The sequence below is a fragment of the Temnothorax curvispinosus genome, unplaced genomic scaffold (genome assembly GCF_003070985.1).
Source record: "Temnothorax curvispinosus isolate PA1 unplaced genomic scaffold, ASM307098v1 QBEX01000668.1, whole genome shotgun sequence".
NCBI lineage: Eukaryota > Metazoa > Arthropoda > Insecta > Hymenoptera > Formicidae > Temnothorax > Temnothorax curvispinosus.
In genome coordinates this window covers 361,111-385,876 of record NW_020210448.1, presented here as the reverse complement: position 1 = coordinate 385,876, position 24,766 = coordinate 361,111, and the positions used below count along the sequence as shown (strand labels likewise).

Sequence of the window (24,766 nt, the reverse complement as noted above, 5' to 3'; positions counted from 1 at the left end):
CTTAATACACCGAAACGAACGCGGTTACTTACTTGCGGAATCATTCTTCACGCCATTCAAACGCCAATTATGCTTAGAAATAATTGATACAATATGACAATGTCGCAATGTCCAGGTAGCCAAAAAGCCATGGGCGTTGTCTTAGGGGAAAAAATGAGAAAATTAAATAAAAATGTGAGTGGATTCTTCTGGATGAATAAGAAAGACATTTGACAATAAAAAGTATACCAGGAGTACTAATTAATTAATTTACAGTGTTTAAATGATGTATTATTCACAACGTTAAAATTTTAAATTAAAAAATTAATTTAAATAATGAAATATTAAATATTAATGTTCGTTATAATTATATTTAAATGTAAACACGAGAAAAAGATTTGCCTCTTTTAAATTTTAAACGTATGTAGCTTTATAAGACTTTTTATGGTCTAAATTAATTTCTAATATTACCTAAATAAATTACAGAAATTATGTATAGATAATTATAGGAAAATTGATACCTATATCTATAATATTTATTTGTATCTATCATAAAAGTGCAGAGAGATCTGCAGATTTTCGGTTCAGGATGGATAAGTACAAGAAATTTTATTACACTGTCCGTTTTGATATTTTCACTGTAAACTGTACTAAACACCGGTTGTTTCAACATAAGTACTATTGCAACATGTGAGTGTACCACATTTCTGGTCGTAATCGAGTTCGATGGTAATAATTAGTGAGATTATCTGTTTACTGTTTTGTCGGCTTGTATTCTGACTACATATTATTTCTTCTAATAAGTAATGAATTGGTTTTTTTCACTTGTTAGTGACTTTATAGAAAAAATCCTTATACATAAAATGAATTCATGCAAATTTTCGCGCTTTGTTAAAAAGTCTGATTGATAAATCAAAAATTAAAATACAACCTCGATTTGTTTAGAAGAGGAAAATAAAATGCGAGGAGTAATTTTTTTATTACCGCCGATCATGAATAACAAATTACTAAGAAATTTGGAAGGGAGAAAAAGTGGAATTTTAGTGTGTCGCTATCATCGCGCGATCGTGGAATGGCTTTGGCATTATTTTTGAAAACTCAGTTTGCTTGAAAAATTTTAAGAAATCCCTATATTTTATTTTATACAGCCGCAATATCTTTCAAGTTACTTTTCAATGACAATTTCTCGCCAGTTTGAAAAATTAACTCTTTTTTAACAAAATTATTTAACAGCGTGAGTAATTAATAAAATTTTATTTTTATTAATAAAAGTACATTTTCCATGGTATAAAATATTGACGATTTAAAGATGCTTTTTAATTGTAATTTAATTAGAAATTCCTCGGGCAACTATTCGTTCAAATTCCGAGAAAATCCGATTCGACAATCTTGAAAAGCTGCAATGTAATAAACGCATCTTATTGTTAGATGTTTGCAATGTAATAAACGCTAGATTAGTTTGCAATGTAATAAACGCATCTTATTGTTAGATGAGAACTGCTTTATCTTTATGATTTTTGCAGCAAATAAAAAAATGTCCTTTTGTTGTTACGGATCTATGATAGCAAACTTGGTATAACAATAATGCAACAATAGGAAGCATTAAATTATTTTATTATTTATTATATTTTGACAGTTACATTTTTTACACTACAGCTGTTACTTTTCCTCATATATTATTTCAATGTTCTTTTATTTTCCACAATAGTAAAAAGAAAAAGAATGAGGAATGCACTCGTTTACAGATTGGAATATGTGGTTTTTGACTGTTCTTTTAATATCATATTTTAAATTTATCTGGACAGTTTTTATTATTTCTTTCTTCTATTGATTCTTTTGATTAAGAAAAGGATAGATAAAAATGCGAAATATTTGACCGAGAAAAAATGCAAAGAATAATATTACTTCAATTAATTATGATCGCTCGCAACTTGAAGAATCAAATGGAATGCATATGTATTCAAGATTTCTCACAAAAAAAGTAAATCTAATTTTCTAATCTAGTTTCTTGTATGGAATAAAATTTGCTTAATTGTTGTTCGACGACGACAATTATATCACACCGCGATACAGACGATTACTACAGCCGGAGGCTGTACCGGACCGAAGAGGAGGGTCGTCTGGGTTACTCCCAAGAGAACGACGGTATAAAGGGGACCGCACGTAAGTCTCGTACGCACTAAACATACGATTGAGAAAGAGGGAGACTGTGAGTCGCTGAGGGAGCATAGAATATCGACGAAGTGTGCGGCGCGTTTTCCCGTTCTCCGAAATTTTTCGCTCGAATCTCAAAGTGACCGGCGCGGCGTGGCGACGTCTCGACGGTTGGGTGAGATTTCTCGTTTTGATTCTCGTCGCGCTTGTTCCTCAAGTTTTTTCTTTTTCATTTTTTCGCGGACACACGGGAATAATTTTGTGAGAAGTGATCTTCGATTTCGACGTGTGCGAACGCGACGCGACGTCTCGTCGACGCGCAGACCGTCTGCCGGAGTCTCGCTCGGCTTGGCGCATCCCCTGCAGCGGACTACAGGTGCATCACTTTGTCGTCGTGTGGAAATATTACAAAGTATAATAGGCGTTGCGTTAACCAGAAACTGATAATTTTAGATATTTATAATACATATTTTCTCTCCCTTTTTTATTCGTAATTAAAATTTAATTAAACTTAATAAAAATAATGGGAAAAATAATAAAAATAAAACAGTTATATTTATATTTATAGATTATATATTTGTAGATTAGTTTCGTGAGAGCGCAAAGATCTAAAGATCTCAAGCCGGCATATAAGAATTGCGTATTATTTTCGTGAAAAATAAGTTCAATGACCAGTTTCTTTCCAACGACCGTGACCCTACTGACGTTGCTAGAGTTGAATATTTGCTATATGCGATAAAACGTTTCATTCGTTTTGGTCTTATTGGATAAACACTAAACTTCGTCTCGAATGTTCTTATCAGTCCCACCAAATGATAGCATGTAACAATTTCTAATTACATTGCCAAAATAACTTGTAACTTGTAATATATCCGAACGATTTTTGGGATAAGCTTATAGAATTATAAAATTGTCGTATTAGTTATTTAGAGCAATCGTTATTATCATATTAAAAAGATATATAAATACGCGTGTACTTTACCCGCGACTCTTATCGCTTACCCGATTCATACTTTCATATTAGCAGGGGAGCTCGCGGAGAATTATATAATTAGTAATGAATCTCGGCAACATAGATATTACCGCACTTACGGTGCGGCATGTATTTTTTTTTTTATTCTTTGCACTCTTTTTGTGCGAAAGCGCGAATCCAATCTACTTTCATCGAGATAGATAGAGGTGTTACAGTACCTATTTCGTTCCTCAAGTAAGCGCATAATCTCGTCTCGCACCACCTATGAATTACACGTATATCGTACTCTTCTAATCGCGCGTGTATAATATTATGATGTTCTCGTCGCAGCATTGTCTTCAGATATAAATCGTGTGCGGAATGCAATCGTTGGTTCTCGCTACTCAATATATGAAAATGAGCTTAAGTAGCGGAAAGTATACGAAACTGTACATACGCTCGATGCCCTATGAGACTGGCCTATAATATGAGATTGGCAATGTCACTTAAATGATAAAAATTCGATAAAAATTCGGTATAACTTCTCTAATAATCTAGACAGCAGATAAAATATCAGACTCAAGGCGACTTTATAATGAAATGTAAATAAACGCGATAAAAGATTCGTTATAAGAGACATTTATTAAACGCTAATCATGCATTGAAATAATATAGAACTATTTATTATAAAACTATTTATAAATTATTAGTTTAATCAGATTTATTTCAAAGTAAATGACAAAGAATTTGATATGGTTAAATATTCTCATAATAACATGTAGTAAATTCTATTAATTTCGATTTTAGATCATTTCTGATATAATTTTTACATTTTTATAGACCTACAGGTGTAATTGATTATTTCAATACGTTTTCCATCATCGCATCAATTTTACTTGATTTTCTCTGTCGCACCCTTCGTGATATACGTTGTCAAGTTTGTTATATATAAATATAATATTTATAAGAGCATAAATGTGTGTAAGACACTCTTTCTGTATTATTACAAAAAAGAAAAAAAATATAACAGACATATTTCATTGAAAAATAAGACAGTTAAATTTATTCGTAATAAAACTACAGATCATCACGAGATCATAGCATGATAACTGCGTGGTACACTGAGAAAAAAATGTTGTAGATTTGACTAAACTCGTTTAGTTGTAGTGATTTGTTTAATGCAAATATTAATATATTTAAATCAAATATACGTGAGTAATATCAAGAAGTTCTGAATCTATTTAAATATAATATTTTTTGAATTGACAAATGTTTGCTTGACAGCCCGTGACCGCTGCATTTAGTTGAATCAAATAATATTTCTTTGAATCTACGATTTTTTTTTCTCAGTGTAATTAACTTCTTACGTATTATCATGTGTTATAATTTTATGACTTTCTTTAAAACAAGAATATCGAATGACCTGAACGAAAATAATCGTCTGTGGGTCACCATAGAATTATACTGCGTGGACCGTATAAAAGCATGAAATTATCATAATTCATATTTTTATCTCATGTCTTTTCACATCTCTCTATTTTAGTATTGAATGGCCGTCACAGTTGATGAAATTTAAAATATAATTTACATATTATACAAATTAATTATGACATTGATCTTTATCTTTATAAATGTATTATGATTTCTTCTATCTTTTGATGAAGTGGTGATATCAGATTTCCCATTACAAATAACTTTTGTCATTAATTTTTAATTTTCGAACCGAATTTCATTATTTTTTCGACTATCTGTTCACGAAATAAGCGTAGCGTATAGCGAAAGAATTAGTTAACGTAAAGTAACAATACAATGCGATTTAACATGCCTTATTGAATGTAAAAGGAAAAGGGGATATACTTTAATATGCTTGCTTATCGAGTTAAAAAAAGCAATATATTCTTCGCAAAAAAAGAATAAAGGTAAAAAAAATTACTATCAAACTTTATACAAGAGAAAAGTGAGAGTTGAGAATCATTACTTTCCCTTGTATAAAGTTTATTCTTTTATTACGAAGAATATATTGCACTTAACCTTTTGGATCAACGGCTTAACGTCTCTTTCCGAAAGACGGAGCCCAGTTTGCTCCGCACAAAAGCCCTAATCTTGCACGGAGGGCGCAGCTTTCGGAAAAAACTTCCATGGCTCTAGTGAACTCGAACCTGGTTCCTCAGATTACGAGTCTGGCACTCTACCACTAAGCACACTGCCGCCTATATTCTTCGTAATTCTATAGAGAATATCACCTCAACAAGCATTGATATAATTTATCACATTTAGTAATTTTGAATAATCCTATCCAGTTAAAATAAAATATTCAGTAAAGAGATTATTTTTGTATAATGCAGTTCACTAATTGAAAACGTTAGTAATGTTTATAAACATTTACATATAAATTTACTATAATACTTTTATATAATAGGTGTATTTTAACAGTTAGGCGCGTAATTAATTGATACGAAATAACTATATCAGTGAGAAATGATGAATCACTAAAGTTCGTTTGACAGCAAACTGTTAGCTCGTGATCGAAATAATACAGAACGATTCGGAACATTTCTATGCACGTGCGGCGAAATCTACTATTATGCTGTATTTGTTTGCCGACAAATAATATGAGAGATTTATGCGATTCGATCATCGTCATTTGACTGAAGCTTCTGCTCTTGACAATTAGTAATGCGTAATTAATAATTAATATAGTAATAATTAATAATTAGTATTGTCAATCGATTGTCTAAGAAAAATAAGAAAAAAAGACTAATATAAGCGATAAAAGTTATATATAATGTAAATTTGATAGTTAATTTTTAAAGTTATATATATAAATTTAATAATATAAATTTAAGCTACGAAGAATAAATTTTTATCAGAAACTGAAGAAAAGATACGGAAAATTCCATTTTGTCATTCGGCGTGTAATGCGATGAAAGAATTTATTAACAAGATTATATTTCTAAGTTTGATATTATAATAATGTTTTTAATAGCCGATACGCATGCGAGTATAAGACTCAATTGTTGATAGCGAACTTAAGCGTGAACAGATAACCGTAAATTAATGATTCCACTTTGTTTTCGAGCCACTATTACATATAAAATGCGTGCATGAATGACGTTTATTCATGTCTTTATTTTATAGATGATAAGTTTTACAACTTATAATGAATGGCTGTCCGATACTACGAAGAAGGAAAATAACACATACTTCGTGGTAGCAATTCGATTAAGTGAATTGCGTTGTATCCGTTTTACAGTGATAATTATTTTTCTATTGAAAGTTTATATTGTAAAGGCATATGATTCGCTTTGTTTGAACTAATTATCGTGAATCCTCGTTCTAGGATATTGTCATTATCATTTTGGGTCAGCGTATTTTAAATTGAGAAATAAACTGTGTAATGATATATCTTCCGTTACTCAGATGCATATATTTCGAAAATTATTTCTTTCTAAAATTTAAAATACGCGCGGATAGATGTTGCTTGTATTGCGATTAAACGAAATAATTGTTACGGTAAATCAGGCGGTATATATTAGTTAACTGCAAACACGTGTTTTATATGCTGCAATAAGAAGCGGAAAAGCGCGGGTGTGAATTGAAATGACCGAGATGATATTGACATCGTTATTTCCATATCTTCGTGATTCGTTTTGTGATACGCGATAGTCTTCACATGTTTGTCTCGTGAGTCAATACGCTAGACAAGGAAAATATCGGAGAAAAGCGTCCGTGGACTTTACTGAGAAGGAAATAGCTGTGACCGCCATGCAAATACGTGTAAGGTGCTAATAGCATCGACAAACTCACGGTGAATGTCGCTTAAATTTACTTAGACCGGCAAAAATAAACGGTACCGCGCAGTCATATTCGCGCGTGCGATCGCGATAAGCTAAATTGGATCATTCAAAACTTGATTGAGAGCTATCTGTAAAATTAATTCATATGAATGAATAAATGAATCACTAATAAATGATGCAGTACCATATAATGATATGCGAAGGAAGAGTGAGTAGGAAGAGAATTCGTATTTACGATCCGTGTCTTTCTAATTCTTCTAATACTTAATTTAAAAAATAATAAAATTGATGAAACTAAACAAATAAAACAAATCTGGTAGGCAAGAGGACAATTGGGAGATTAACGTATATCTCTCGTTTCTCTCTCACGATTACTTTTTAAGGTACTGGCCTTAATAAAGAAAAGAGTACAGAAAGATTTGACGACAGCGTCACACAAGTGCATAATATTCAATCAGTCTGACAGTCACCTTGCATGTAATTTATATATCATTTACCTTGACTCATTAAGTATATTGCCGATTTACTTAATAACCGGATGGTTCTGTTTTCATTTCAGAAGTCAAGGTGACGGAGAAAAAACCTATAAAGCGAGAAAAATTGGGTCACAGCCATGAAATCCACGATCGCTCTGCAGCAGTTTAAAAGTGAGTAATCTCTAATTTGCAACGTGAGGACGCACAAGGCGATCACTTAACGACAACGACGATAATTAACGTTATTATTTACTGTATAAATTTTTACCAGTATGTGCATTTAAATAATATCTCAAGAAATTAGATTTAAGTACTGTTTTACTTGGCGATTACATTTAAATACTAAACTCGTTATACTGCTCTATGGAGATAGAAAAGATTTATTTTACGTAAATATATTAAATTCTTATGGATTTCACTTTTATGTTATGTTGCTCGCGTAAATATGTGTTTGTTCTTCCGCATTGTTTTATAATTAACTCTGGCGGAATTAAGATCATGCGAATCTTCGCATGATCTGATGAAATCATTGCTTTCTCGAAATCGACAAGTTCAAATGAGAACCTGATCGAGTGACCTTGATTGAGCTCTCTTTTTACTACAGATAACGCACAATTCAAGTCAAGGTAAGCTGCTATCAGGTGTTGTTTCAAGGTGTAATCTATATTTAATAATTAATTTATGTCAAAGACACTAGGAAAGTATAGCAAAGGAGAAAAATTGTATGATAAAACGACGTTTGTTTAGAGGAGAATAAAATGTATTACATATTTACGTTTCATTTTAAATACAACTGCTATTTGTAGCAACAATTATACACGTGTATAATTTTTTTTTTTTAATTCTTGCGAATTCTTTTTCCCGGCAACGTCTCTTTCAAGGTTCATTCCGAGGTTATCGTTCTTGATATGTTTTATGACTTTGTGTCGTTCAATTTATCTCTCCCAATTACTCGATTAAATTTTCTTGTCATTAATTTCAAGCGGCATTATTATAAACAGCAATTTCTTTACGCACGTGCAGAATATATTTAACAATTGCTTCAAGAACAAAATGTTTTTTTTATTTTATTTGAAAAGTAATTTTTTTCTTAAGTTTTGAATTTTTCTATTTAGAATTTCAGGGAAAATTATCTAAACATCTCACAATTTATCTGTTTTATTTACCGAAGTAATGGTCAATTCTAGAAGATAAACGTAAAACGTAAAACGCCGGAAATTCGGTATGGATAGTATTTCAAAGTTCAAGAAGTGTGTAGTCTATAGATTTGTAAATTAGACATGTTTTCAAATATGATTCTCGGAAAGATAAGAATGAGAGGATATTTGTGATGCGCGCTGATGTACTTGTACATACGACCCTGCGGATCGTTGACGACATTCGTTGCTTAATGGATACACGATATGACTTTGTAAGATCTTCCTGGGTATTATAATTAACCATTGAACACATTTCGTTTAAGCATAACAGTAAATTCAAATTCTTTCCGTAGTTGATCTAAATAAGAATGAAAATAACGGTGATAAATACGTTACAACTGAGACCACACAATAATATTTACGCGGTGATTCCAAAAATAGCTAGCCACGTAACCATTTCAGAATTTATAAAAACATTTATAAAGAAATTATTAATTTTATTATTGAGAGTCTCTAGTTATTTATTTATTTATCGTAAATTAAGAAGACTATATTTTAGTATTATAGCGCCATATACAGGGTGTCCCATTTTAATCTTTCCACGCAACTGTCTGCCGAACTATTTGTATTTTTCGAATACCCTGTAATAGCGCACTATAAAACACTAATGATTAACTCTGTCTCCCGAGTTCTTCCACTCGCATAACATCGCTTATCGGAGAGTCTCAAACTCAAGATGCTTGTTGGTGGAATTTTTATATTCAAGACACTTTGCGCTTTGTGATTATGCTGGGACATTCCCATGAACGAAAGGAGGTCTTGACTAATATATGACGAGTCTTATTGACGACTAGGTAACGCTCTCTGTTTTTATGACTAATTTATATATTTTTTTTTGTGTTACATCGCGATGTTCATATTTGAGACGGCACTTGATAAGGGCTCTAACCGTTAGCCGAAACGTTGTGCACTTATATATAATTTAAGCCAGGTAGTCGAGTAATAAATAATTGATTTTGTTTTAACCACTGGCGGATTAAGTTTTCTTTATACTAATGATTAAAATATAGTCTTCTTAATTTACAATAAATGAATAAATAACTAGGGATTCTCGATGATAAAATTAACAAGTGAAAAGACTCGTTAAATAGATATCATCCATCTCTCCGGGCTATAATTTTAAAAACAAAACTAAGAAGCAACAAGTAAAAAAAAAGTGAGCTGTAGAGTGGCACGCGATTGACAGTACGTGTATAATTACATCGACGTATGACTTACGTACTGTCAACCTGTCCGTGAGCTCTCAAAGCTCACTTTTTTTTACTTATTCTCATAGTCCAAAAAGATGAACGATATCTATTTAACAAGTCCTCATATTTCACTGTCTAGTTTTTTCCTCGATATGCACGAACGGTTCCGGGAATTTACTTCCAGGGGATTTCTTGAACGGTCTAGGACATTGAACGCTATTGACAAATCGCCGGTCTTAAAGTATGAAAGGATCTCGCGTGTGGTCAATGAGTCGTGCGATACACATTATTACGCACACAACGACACGCACGTGAGGAATGACGGTATCGCGAGCCGAATTCCGCTCGAATTCACGCCTTCACGCGATATTGGGCGAAGTCGAAGGTGAATGGTAGGCAAATATGTGTCGAACGGTATCGGTTTTTTGACACGTTACTAGAAGCGCGAAGTGGTAAACAGAGATTTGTCGGAGATGTATTTCTTCGTTCAATATTTTTTCATGACTCATCCAGCATTTGTCGGTTTGTATATAAAAAAAAAACCCAGTTGTACACGATAATGGAGGCGTTTTAAGTGTTTACTTCACGCTAAGTTATTTGATCGAGGAGCTCATAGTCCGCGTTTAGGAATGAATAATCGCCGAATGGTTGACGCGAAAGGAAAAGTGTCGTCAAAAAGCCATTACAATTCAGATATTTTTTTTTTACTCGCCTTACGTTTAATTTATCAGTATAAAAAATTATCACGCATTACGGTTCACTAATAATTCACTTGCACAATTGAATTGACCAATAATCATATCGGTGTGAATTATACATTATTGATATACATTAACACGCGACGTGTTACGTTATTGTTTTGCATAGCAGCAAAGTAACTATTGTAAATGCACATGATCATTTCACCGTCATGAATTAATAGATGTGATAAGGCGCGTTTGTGAAACGTCATATTCCCGTTGATCGATTTTTTAAAAAAGCAGAACCGATTGTAAATAATTCATGATCTACATAATTGCAGATTTTGCTCATGTTTATATTAGATATATAACAACGAAGGTGAAAAATGTAAAAGTTTTTTAATAGAACGTGATAGTGTAGAACGAGATAATAGAACGGATTTTAATTATTCATGCGCATTTGCAAGATATATAATTAGCTGTATAATGCATGACAGTTATTTTGATATCTTATCGTATCTCATGCAAACGAAATATTGTATATTAGGAGAAAAAAGCTTTTATATGTATATTACCTCTAGGAAATCGATTATACGCAAAAGTTAATCAGACATTCTTCGTAATGCGTAAAATAATGTGCGTGTATAGCATAAAAATGTAATAAATTACAATCATTCGTTAAGACAAAAAATCTCTTCTTTTTATAGAATGCATCATCTTATTTATGATAGGCATCGGATGTAGCTCCATGACATATATGATTTACATCACCGATCCCACGTCCATGATATTGGAATATGTAAGTATTTACACACAAAAAAAGAATATTCTTGATTTAAAAATATCTTTAGTTTCTCAACGTGGAAATCCTGAAGAGATTGCATTATTGCGTTAAACTTGCTTGAAGAAAACTTGCTTGAATGACGTCGTTATATAGTTCAACTAACAAGAAAAAAATCTTGAAATAAAAAGTTGAAATTCTCATAAGAAAATATAGATTGTTTCGCATATAAGCAAAATCACTATAATCTTCTTATAAGAATTTCAAATTTTTATTTCAATTATTTATTTTTTTCTTAGTTGAACTATATAATGACTTCAACCAAATTTCTTTCGCGATATAATCTCATTTCAAGATTTCCACGTTGAAAGATATTTTCAAATCAAGAGTGTTCTTTTTCTCTTATGTATAAATAATGAAAAATGCAGAAACCAATTTAAAAAAGCAAATAAAGAAATAAAAAATTTACAGAAAAGGATTTTAATTAGGGAAATATATTTAAAATGTTCCATTTTGTTAGTTTGAATAAAATAACTTTGTTCTTTAGACTGAAATGACAATGTCAATTATTTTAGAGAACGTAAGCAGTTTTTATGGTACTAAATTATTCTCTATTAATTTTGAATAATAAGCCAGTTAATCATTATAAAAGCCTTCTGGCAAAACGATTATTAATTTTTCCCATTTTACAAATTGCAAAGTGCCAGGTGATATATATTCCGATGTAAAATATATTGAATAAAATATATTGATGAAAACAATATATTATTTTTACAGAATTTACAATTGAAGCCGCACTCATTGCTTTTCTCAATATGGCAGCAACCACCTCTTAATATTTATTTAAACGTATATGTATTTAACATTACCAATCCAGTAGAATTTCTAAGTGGCAAAGAGAAGCTCAAATTTGAAGAACTTGGGCCATATGTATATCAGTAAGTCATGTTTCATATTTTCTTATTATTATTATTATAAGATATCATGCGGACGTATTGCAAATAAAATATTATATATATGTACTATTACCTAATTGTAAGTGCTTTATGCGTAAATAATTCTTCTAGAACAACAAGCGTATATTGCAAATATTCTATGCATTTTCAGAGAATTTCTTGTAAACGATAACATTACGTATAATGATAACGGCACAATGACTTACATTCCCAGAAGAACGGTAGTTTATGTTCCCGAACTGTCGACCAGAGATCCTATGAAAGATATAGTCCACGTCCCGAATATACCTTTCTTGGTAAGTAAATTAATTGTTAATTATCAATCGATATAATAAATCGATGCAATAAATTATTATTAATTTATTACATCGATACTAGAGATTAATTCGATAATAAAACCTCCCAGTAAATTGCGACAGTCGAAATTTGTGAAACATTTGTCAACATTTTTGAGTTATTGCCAGTATAGTGTAGCTTAATTATCACATAGCAATAATGAAAAAAAACATAAGAGCTCACTAAAAAATAATTTGCTCATCTTTTATTCAGTATTGAGAAGAATAATAGAAAACACATTAATTATTTTAACTGTGATATCACTAAAATGTTAATCTCTAACATTATTTTAAAGAATTGTAAAGCTCAAATTTAACGTTACGATATATTTTTAATCATTTGGAGCAAACTTGGTTTTGTATTAACATATCTTTAGACTAAAAGGAAAAGGAAAAAATGTTCCTATAATTTTCTCGTTTCAGAATAACATATTTAATTATATGATTTAAATTCTATGTAAATTGAGATATGCCTTTGATTTAATTGTGACTGCACAATTCCTTCTGTCTGTCTGCGAAATAATAAGTAGTTAAGTATTTAACGCTGCCAGTGTTTTTTCGCTGACAGATTTTATGCATTACTCGATTGTCGGATAAATCTATTTTAGCAATAATATTCTTAGAATGTTATTTACAATTTCGATATTGTATTACGCATTTTTCCATTGCAACATGAACTAATGATTAATTATTACCTATAATTTATTAGTTAGTAATTTAACTTTGTAATTCTTGTTGTTTACAATTTTTATATGCATTAATTGAAAGCCTACGCACGAAGCTTATATAAAGCTTATATGTTTGCTAAGTTACTTTTTGTCATGGAATATTCCTCATTTGAAACGTTCACCTTGAATGTTCTATTTTTAAAGGATTTTTTGTTAACACGAGTTTGTTTATTCATATGAATAAAATTAAAGTATATATTTGTGGTAAAAAAAAATAATAACGAAAGCAAAATTATTTATTTTAAAGCAAGGCATGCAGAAAAAGCATGTCCTTTTGTTTAAATTTTTGTTTTTGTCGAAAAAATCCAATCCACGATTTAAGGGTCCATATACCTCAGTAGGTCTAAAAAATAGGTGATTTTTGTGAATTTTTTGTGGAGAAAGTGAACAAAATAAATCATTCAATATTTTTCGATTATATTTATGATACTTTTAAGTAGTTATACACATTTTTTCAGCCCATTTAAATAATTTGGCGAAGCGAGATAAGGTAAAGGTACCGATACCCGGACATGTACCTATATCCGGACACCTTTATTATTTATAACTATAACGCGAATTAAAATCAAAGATAAAAGTATTTTTTCTTGTAGTTTGAAACTTCAGTTATAATATCCAAACGTTTATTTTCATAAATTTATATTTTTTTAAAGGTATCCAGACACAGATACGTGTCCGGGTATTGGTACCTTTACCTTACTGGACAACGCGCGGAATAGGTTGCTCCATGGCGGAAGTCCTCCAGGTCGTAAAATGTGTCTGAAACATCGAATCAATCGATTTTCCTGTTCAGTACAAGTGTCCCTATAGAGTAGACTAAAAAAAATGCATAAAAATTCATAAAATAACGGCAGTTCAAAAAATAAATTAATTTTTACTATAAATTTTCGATACTTTTTTGCTTATAAAAAATTAAATATTGCATATATCGATATGATTGTAGTCTACTCTATAGGGACACTTGTACTGAACAGGAAAATCGATTGATTCGATGTTTCAGAAACATTTTACGACCTGGAGGACTTCCGCCATGGAGCAACATATTCCGCGCACAGGTCGCCGTTGCCCAGTATCCCGCTTCGCCAAATGGGCTGAAAAAATTTTTATAACTACTTAAAAGTATCATAAATATAATCCAAAAATATTGAATGATTTATTTTGTTTACTTTCTCCACAAAAAATTCACAAAAATCACTTTTTTTTTTGGACCTACTGAGGGATATATGGACCCTTAAATCTATAATTGTTATTAATATTTGTATTTTTAACAATTTCTGAAGATTGACATTTTTATGTAATATTTTAACTTGCGTTATTAATATATACGGCGGTCTCGCGTTGCGCGTGTACTTGATGGCACGAGACACTACCGTGTCTCTTGAAATAATAATTTTATTTGTAGTTAAATCGATAACGTAAAAGCTTTAATCGATAATAAAGTCAAATGTCTGTACTCAATCTTCGCAAACAAGATTGATAATACCCATTTTGTTTTTTACAGACACACATAATCAATTTCTATCTAGACGCAGTTCTTGGCATTACTTTATGACCTTATGTTAATATATTATTCATTGAATCTGTTAAACAATCTTTATCAGAAAAACAACTCATGCATAATTCCATATTTTATCTATATATTAATACCAATTATTGTCGATATTCTTCTTATCATTATTTCTAAGACTTACTTTGTTACAAATGACACGAAAAGAATGTGATCTAAACGTAAAGCAAGAAGTTGTTCTGTTACTTCGTTAGCGCAGTGATTCATAAGATAAAATTCAATTCTGAGCCTTCAAGCTTCGTATATTATTTTTATTGAAAGAAATTACATTTACTCTGAATTTTGTGATTAATCTAATTTAATATTTAGGATTACTTCGAATAATTTTGTAAGATATTTACGCAAAAAATACTCTGATACGCAGGGCGCCACATCCGCTTTGAGTAATGCCGGATTTATGGTGAACTATCCCTTTGTACAACTGACTAATATAATGAATGTGAAATCGATCCTCAATATTTCGGTGTACGATTATCTATGGGGCTACGAGGATTCAATGGTAAAATTGGCCAGTGGAATCGTGCCGAATTTTATCAACTTCCAAAAATTCGGTCTCTTGGATAGGGTGAGTAAATATTACATCTCTTATATCTCAAGGAATCATGCACTGAAATGCATAGATATTATTAAAAAATGATTTTTCATTATTTAAAAACATATTTATCAGATTAATCGCCAATTGCTTAATGATCCAGCTTAATCTTGTGACGTAAATTAGATAATTTAACTTAGATATATATTTGTACCTATGACGCAAAATCATAGACTTATTGCAAAGTACGTTGCAATAGGGAAAAAAGAGATAAAATATTCATCATTAACGAGATAGGTATATTCTCGAACAAAAGCATTATCTTCAATTTTCTCTTTGTTATCTTATATGTGTGTGTGTGTTGTGTGTGAATGAGATAATAAGATTTGTAGGAACATTTAATACATTTGATATATTTTATATGAAACTAGAGATAATTTTTTTTCTTTGCCAGCAATAATTAACACAGGAGACAGTTTAATTCGACCCAACTAGCCATTTATTAATATAATACTTAAACACATAACGACCATAGTTTGTGGTCCTTATCAAGTGTAAACTAAGTCATAAATTTAAAATGTGGCTATTCTACGAAATATCTTAATTAGAAATGCTGATAATAAAAAGAAAATATTTTAAATTACGCAACATGTAATTTAAATAATTTTCGTTTTATTATCAGTTTTATTAAGATGTTTCGTAGAATAGCCACGTTTTAAATTTGATATATTTAGTTTACACTTGATAAAGAAGTTTGCGGTCATTAGCAAACCATAATAGTCGAAACGTTGTATGTTTGAGTATTATATTAATAAATAGCACGTCGGGTTGAATTAAACCGTCTCTTGTATTCTGTATGACATAAATAAATTGTGGGAAATTATTACTTACTCATTTATAACATCAAGCAATGACTCTTCAATACTTTTTTTATATCTACTGAATCTATTCAAATTTATTTCCAGCAATATGTATAAAGTTGACTTTTGCCATATTATTAAATTTCTTCGGTCATCAATTATCCGTATTTCCCAAGCGTTAGGAAGTCTAGAAATCCAGAAGGAGAATGCGCTTCGGCGTGTATTTATCCGGCGGCGACAAAAAAACCGCTTTACAGTTTATCATTTAACCAGTTTGGAGTGCATTATTGGTCAATCGATGAATTTATTGCGGCCTAGTTCTTATCGATAGAATTTAATCATTAGGTATATAAAAACGTGGCGCACTTCGGCAGAACCGGACGCAGAAGTTATACAGCTTCGCCGGTGTGCTTTGCTTTCATCGAGCTCGAGCGGTACGGCTGACGAAGCGGCTGAAAAACGTACCGCTGAAATTGACCGAAGGTGTCAGCGGCGCAGGGTGAAATCCAAGGGAAAGGGGAAGGGGTGTTAGGGGAAGGTTTTTAATAAGTCATACACAAACGCCAGTGCTCATTCGTAATTACTAAATTGTGGACAAACTGGTTGAAATCCACATGCATTTCTGCAGTCGGACATGCAACGCGCGATCTTGTGCAAAACGTGTCAGCAACCATTCGTCATTATATCTGACCTTTGAATGGAAAAATACGTCTACTTACAACATTATTACAACGATTTATTTCGTCGCATGTCGCATAGAACGATAATGTTGAATAATAAAAACGTTCAATGAAGAATTTCAATCGTCGGCGATTGCGTCATCCGGTCGGTTCGGATTAAAGATCATCCTACAATCACGCTGCGTATTGTCAAAGATTGGAAGAGAACACTCAGGTTTTGGCACAAAAAGAATTAAACCGGTTTCTCAGAGTGCACAACTTGACCTTCGCGTCAATAACGTCACCGTGATATTTCAGAGCCATTTTCTGTTTTCCAGTGCCTGAAGAAATTCTGAGTGGAATTATATCCGAAAGCAACCGAAATTTCGCTCGTAACAAGAAAATAAATTTCCACATATTCTGCCTGAAATCCACGTACGCAAATTCACTCAAGCGCACGCATTTTCTATGCACGATTAACTATTAGTAACACTGGCTATCTAATTCTCTCTCTCTCCTTCCCTCCCCTTCTTTCTTCCTCTTTTTTTCTTTTTTTTTTGTGTAAATATAAGTTAAGTCGCACATACAAAATGATCGTTTTTATATAAATTAGCGAGTAATTTCAAAACTAGGCAGAAAATATTTTAATTACATAATTGCAATCATATTTTATATAATTATATTTCAATAATTTCAATCTCTGCCTATTTTCATCACTCTAATTTTCTTAACATTACCCAAATTTGGCAATTTTATAATATATTTTTCCATTTATCGCTTCCTTTCTTGGCATATATTATTAACATAATATTATGCCGATTATATAGTAAAGAATATATAAAAATATATAAGAAATATATAAAAAATATATAGGAATTATAGTAAAGAGGTTTTGAATTTTGCCTCCTTATTCCTATCACGTTTCGCTTGTAGATTACGTGTAACAGATAGTGTTATTTGATAATCTATATGGCACCCCGATCGCGATTAAGCGCCGGCAGTATACGCGCGAAAGCAAAATGGAACAGTGTCGCGGACCCGTGTGTCTTGAATTGCCGTCGCTTTTCGCAATTACGAGCCGCTGATCCTTTCACTATTTACACACGCTCGTTTCAGGGTTCACGAGGTTAGTGTTAACGACTTTAAGCACTGTATGGTCCCAAGGGATACGCATGATTTCCGCACGTATATCTTTTTCCCCATCGCATTAATAATTCAAATTGCGCGTTCAACATTTAACAAGATTGTTGCTTATTTGGGAGTGCGTAAAAAAAAAAGGAAATCAAATCACGTATGTGTGTGTGTGATATTTGAAACAGAATTTATATCGGAGAATTTGAGCAACATGTTATGCAAATTTTTAATTGATTGCACTTTGCAAAACACATATATCATAATAATATTAATAACAACACATTAAAAAATAATAAATTTTTCTTATAAAATCTTGCTTTGTGCTCTGATAAATAAATAATCGTAAATTTAGTATAACGCGATAAATCGTTTTAGCATTTTGAAATTTTATTCACTGGCGCTATTCTCATGCGTGTGTCAAACCCTCCACTGTTGTATTTCAATATTTTAGCGCATTTATGCGTGTGTTTCATTGTTTTATATTTTATCAGCTTTGGAATAAATCTTGCAAATTTATTACTTTAATGTGACGAAAAATTATATATTTTACAATCGTAAAACCAACAAATTATTCTGATAAATTATTCTTAATCCATATATATTAATTATTCTTCATGCATATATTAATGTACAACTAAATAATTGATTCATCAATTATGCTGGCAGCAAAAGAAGAAAGAAAAAAGCAAAATTCGTAAAAGCGATAAAAAATGTAAATTATTTACTAATTGCTTAAAAGTCTGTTATGTCGTTATCATAATTGCGCAATCTACTGCTACTGGATTCCATAAATTTAATCTACAAAACCTTAATGACCTGTCAGTTCCGAAAAAATTAATGTAAATATATTTTATCTTTAGTTTTAGTATACTGATTATGGAAATGCGTGTATAAACATTTCGCAAATATTTAGATTTACTTAAACATTGTAATGTTTATGCAGAATTAAATAAACAACTTTTTACGCAATAATTGAACAGATAGGTAGACCGTGTCATTTATGAAGGGAATAATGTGTTTGAAAAGCTTTCAATAATAAAAAAAAAACTGAAAAAATTTTAGTATAAAGTATAAATTTAATGAAACTTATATCTGTATTATTGATAGATGTACGACGAGGGTGAGAACACCGTGACGATGTTTATTGAAAAGAAGGCTAACATGATGGAAGAGAAAGGGCGTTATCTCAGCATCGATTTGTACAACGGCAGCCCCGGAATGTCGCAATGGGGATACGTCGAAACGGAAGGCAATGAGACGCGAAAAGAGTAAGTGGTTTTGATGTTTGTACTGACAGACGACGAAAACAAACGACAGGCTTTATTGAAACGTTTCATCGTATTCGAGTATAAAAAATTATCCGTCATTCTTTACTATAATCGGCAGTTCCTGAGTTATACACGACGAAGATAGAGTATGAAGCAACGTTGTTGTTTTTTTTTTTTATTCTATCGAAAGATGCTAAGTGACATTTTAAGAGTATCCATAAAAATCTGCGGATGCTTTTGTTAAAGATCAAACAAACGTGGTAAATTAAAACACCTTTGAGAGCGTAAACTACTGACGCAAACGCAAATAACACCGCGGAAGCTGAATATATATTGTTCCGAGAAGTGTTAGAAATGCCGGCGCATTCCGATAAAATACTCTACCGCGTATTTTCGCGATGTCGCAATTTTTTTCTCGATGATTTCCCAATATTCTTCAATTCGTCAAAATGACAAATTTATTTTTAATTCTTTTACAAACAAATCTCAGCAATGTGAACGATGACGTTAGTGTCGTTAGTTTAATTCCGATACATAAATAATGTTATATGTTTTACATTAATGATCGGGAAAAAGTTTTTTTACAACTTGTCTCGATATATAGAAAAAATTACTTATTTATAAAATTACAAAGAAGATTGTTTTGTTTACAAAGAAGATATAACGATTAGATGTTTAATCTCGCAATCAGTGTAAATATATTAGTTATATTACGATCGATTTTGTAAAGATTGAAGGAATTGTACAAAAAATTAAGAAGCGATTTAAAAAAATAGAGAATAAATTAAGATTTTCGATTAAATATAGTTTATTTTATACGTTTGAATCACGTTAATCTCTGTATTAAGATTTATATATTGATCAATCGGTATCGGTATTAAAATATATGAAATAAAACTGTTATTTAATGTTCCTGTTATTTCTATAAAATTAAAACTGTTATTTAATGTTCATATTATTTTTATGAATTTAATAGAAACCTAAATAATATTTGTTTTTCCTTTTAGGAATACAATTTGTAATAGGCTTCGAGGCGCCACGGAAGGTATCGTGTACCCATCGCACATGGACAAGCGTGCCACTTTTAGAGTCTACAGAAAAGCGTTTTGTCGTCCGCTACCGATTCAATTTAGAAAAGAAGTTTGGGCGGATAACGGCCTACCAGGATATCTCTATACCCTCAGGGACGATTTCGCTGATCCGCCCGATCAGAACCCAGATAACGAATGCTATTGCCGTAAAATGAAGACGTGTCTGAAGAAAGGATTGTCTGACGTAACACCGTGCTACTACAGTACGTAGACTGTCAAGCTAAGCGAAAGATGGCAAATTTGAAATGCTTTACGCGTCCTTACGAGATTCTTTTCTTTCTTTTCCTCCAGTATTTCTCTTCTAAATCATAATTTCATCAAATTGCGTTGAAATAACGTGTAATATAGATTACACTGTTCAACAAAAAAAAAAGCACGAGAACGAGAATAATCGTTTCTCACAGCTTTTTGGACGCTGAATACGATCCCGTTTGTTAAAAATGTTCTATCACGTCACAATTTTGAGAAATTTGCGGTTAAAGTTAGAAAAATAACTATTTTAGTACATTTTGGCATATTACGACTATGATATATGACGTGTTGGAAAAGTTTTATTGCAATCAAAATTAACTATGTTATTAGGCCTTTCAGCCTTTAAAAAGAATTTATTGTGTCGATTAAAAATATATTGATGATTAAAGTTTATTGGATCAAAGTTGCGACCATTAAGGATCTATAAGATATTCTTTAATTATGTTACTTAAACTTAAGAATTTCTCTGAACATCAATCTCTGATGTCAAAGTTGATAAATTTAAAATGACGAAGCCGATATGGCGGATATTAAAATTAAAAAATGGTCAAATTTTTACTTTTCATATTGACTCCGTCATTACGAATTTATGAACTTTGACATCAGATTAATATTCGGCGACCTGACAAACTCTTAAGAGTTTGAGCAACATAATTAAGAAATATTTCGTAGGTCCAATTAATGGTCTATGTAGGTCGCAACTTTGACGCAAATAGGCTCTACATTAATGATTTAATATCTTTGTGTAATTCATACTGATAAGATACGAATTATACATCGTTTTACTATGATAAAGCATCGCTTATGAAGTTGTAACTCTAATCGTCGCGCGTCGTTTCGTTTCGTTCTATGTACAGTTCCATTGCGTAATTGCTATAACTCGCTCAGCGAGTTGTGGCCTTACATACTGCAGGTCATTTGCCTTGAGTCAGCGGTAAATTATTATAGCTTTGTCGCACAATGTCAATAGCCGTGAAGATACGCTCGATCCCTCAAACAGATCCGAACGCCATTGCCAAGCTTAATAAATAATTCATTTCCCTGGTTTAGATATCCCGGTGGCGGTATCGCTCCCACATTTCCTCGGTGCCGACCCGAGTTTGCTGGAAAATATCGAGGGTCTTAAGCCTGATCCTGAGAAGCATGGGTCTTACGCAATTCTGCAGCAAGTAAATAATATTAAAAATTCAAAGTAGTTGCAAAACATTTGAGAGCATAATTTTGCATTAATTTTTTAACGATGTATCGTGAAAATCATTCTTTTCAAGAAAAACGTTGCTGGAGAAAAATTCGCACGAGTTTATTGACCAGCGGCAAATATTGAAGATCATATATATAGTTGCAGTAGATAAACTTACATGTAGTACTCACCAATTACTTACATTTTCTGCTACTTACATTCTTGTATAATTGGGATTAGATAAGTCTTACGTATGGATTATTCAATCGCCACAGAATTTCTCCGAATTGCGTACGAAGAACACGTTTGAAAGTGGTCCATTATCCATTGCCATTTCGATCTTATCTAACGTCTATGTAATGATGACATGAAAACGCAACCGTCGATGTATATCGAGAATTTCTCTAAACCTTTGTGTCCACGATACTAGAAATCGCTCCGAGATCTCGGACCGAGAAAAAATTGACCAATCATATTTAAATAATTCGGCAATTGACCAATGCGATTGGTTAATTCTTTCTCCGTCCGAGATCTCGGAGCGATTTCTAGCATCGTGGACACAAGGCTTAAGAAACTTAGATTTTCTAATTAATCTACTCTAATATATATCAAATTTTACATAGTATTGAAAGCTTTTTCACAAAATAAAGCATAGCGTGATCAATAAGGTTTTCAGAGTAAATTATAGCGAAAAGTATTTTTAAAAGTAAAAAAAAAAATTAAATTATTATCCAAAATACGATTAAATAATTATTTTCTTGAAGTAAAATAAAATCACTCGTGAGCAAAAAGAGAAATTCTGACGTTCTCCGATTTTCTAACGTTTGTACATATACTTGAGCGCGAGCTAATCGAGCTTATTTTCGCATTTTTTCAGACGATCGGTGTGCCCATATCCTTTCGCTCTAGGGTGCAGTCAAATCTGATAATGCAACGCTCACGCTACAATTCGAAACTTGCGGTATTCGATGACCTCGCGATACCCTTATTTTGGAGCGATTTGGTGAGTAATCAGCAGCTCTGCAACTAGCGTACAAAGATCTCCTTGTGTGAAAGCTATGCTATATATATCTCTCTCTCCACTTTCTCCCCAATCTGTTTCTTTTATTGTACCTATAACTAGCCGCGACTTGCCGTGCAACGTTATCATCGATGTTTTCACGTAAAAAATATTACTCAACTTCAAATACGCGGATTAATAATGCGAAATAATTATGAAGTTATTAGTAATATCCAAATGTAAATTTTTTTCTAGTTGCACTTGATAGTTCTTGTTTTATTCTATGTTATATTAAATGGAATTTCTCTATCGATTCGTTTAAAAAAATTGTTTTTCTTAAACTGCATAAGATTTATATAAAAGTTCTGCATTTTTTAAATACACGTTTTAAACATTTTTCTCATCATGCTCATAATTGACAGCTTTTGATAACAGAAATCTCTTCTTTGCAGTACATTCTGTCGCTGCCGACCTATCTGACGATTTTATTGAAGTTAATACTCCGAATATTACCGATCGCACAGACGGTGTTGATGTATGTGCTCGGTATTATCGGGGTGACGACGTCGGTGTTATCGTTGATATCCATTGTATGGATACTCAATCACCAACAGCAACAGGAGCAGGAAATGGACAGGAGTAATCCCGATTTGAGGATACCCTTATGTAATGGCCAATATACCTCAATCAATATTTTACCGACGATCAAGAGAATCACGTCGAAGACAGATTGTTTGATAGACAATTAGATGCCGTAGTGAATGTTCGCGCATCAGTGTGGAAGTACGGAAGAGATGCGATCTTTTTTATGAACACTTACATGTATCACCGGTGCGCGGTCCACTGCAGCAATCTTGAAATGAAGCGAATCAATGGAATCGCCTTATTCTCTTTAGGATGAATTTTTTACCCGCAACATCACACAATGGCGGAACACTGCACGAGATCATCATTATTGCGCGAAGGAAATTTAGGCAATGCACAATAAAATGTACATATAAACGGATGATATGTTGACCATATTTACGATATATATTATATATCTCGATGCAAGTATTTAAACTGTAAGTTTCAAACACGGAAAAGATTTAGATAAGCTTTCGGATGTTTTTATCGTGTATATCTTTAGTTAATTATTTTAATATACTCAGCTAAAGAATTGTTCAAATGATAAATGCATCTATGTTAATTGTGTAATTAAAGTGAGAAATATAAGTTGTAATTATGACATAATAGCATTGTAAATGATGGTATGTAGGAATATTAAATTAATACAATTTTTTAATTTTTATGACTTAGTATGTACCCTTCAGTTAACATATTTAATTTATCGTCACGTGAAATGTTTCATATTACTAAGATATATTATTATTATTTTTAGTATAGAACGACAGTTGTTGTGCAAATTATAAACGTAACAAGAAATTGACTAATTGTTTTATAATTAATTTCAGATACTGGATTAAACAAGAAAAAAACTTTACGAAAAAGCAGAGAATTGATTGTTGTCTTTAATCTTGTAGGACATATGAGATCATGAATAAATTTAATTTTGATTTATTCAGATGAAAAAATATATTCCTTTTCTGTAGTCTGTTTGATATGAAATTGATATTATAAATAAGTAATCGATGATGACAAAATAATATAGTAGGTTTGAATGTGTGGGTATGTGGTTTTAGTTTTTTATATATTTCTGCTAAGTCTATGAACCGCTAAAAAAAGAATGTTATTGCGTAATCTTTTTATACTGTAATGCTAAGTTAATTTATTCGTACTGTTTTTTGCATATATAAAATGATGTATTAACGTACACTTTTACAATAAGCGATAAAATATTACGAAGTTAGTCGAGAAAAGTAAAGCATGATAAAAATATTTTACTTTTTGTACCAAATATGTGGCAATTTATACGTTGTTAGTAGTCCATTATTATAAGTCCATTTATTTGAATGTTCTAAGTGAATAAAAATATAATGAGATGAGTGTGTAGTAT

At 31.7% G+C, this 24,766-nt stretch overlaps 1 protein-coding gene across 4 annotated transcripts; it reads left to right on the top strand.

The window, feature by feature from the left end:
• Positions 1-2,173: 2,173 nt before the first annotated feature.
• On the top strand, positions 2,174-24,756 carry LOC112456779 (scavenger receptor class B member 1-like). 4 transcript variants are annotated; one of them, XR_003041017.1, is made up of 12 exons: positions 2,174-2,545; positions 7,442-7,529; positions 11,135-11,226; positions 11,986-12,146; positions 12,316-12,460; positions 15,159-15,359; positions 19,087-19,247; positions 20,255-20,541; positions 21,641-21,759; positions 22,648-22,773; positions 23,223-23,834; positions 24,225-24,756. XR_003041017.1 is itself a non-coding variant. In XM_025019547.1 (11 exons), the coding sequence occupies exons 2-11, from the start codon at positions 7,496-7,498 to the stop codon at positions 23,517-23,519; spliced, it is 1,623 nt and encodes a 540-aa protein (XP_024875315.1). In that variant the 5' UTR covers positions 2,174-2,308; positions 7,442-7,495; the 3' UTR covers positions 23,520-24,755. The 4 variants fall into 4 exon arrangements, 3 of the variants coding, with proteins under 3 accessions (XP_024875315.1, XP_024875306.1, XP_024875301.1); XM_025019547.1 differs by having other exon boundaries at positions 2,174-2,308; positions 23,223-24,755; XM_025019538.1 differs by having other exon boundaries at positions 2,174-2,509; positions 23,223-24,755.
• Positions 24,757-24,766: the final 10 nt, after the last annotated feature.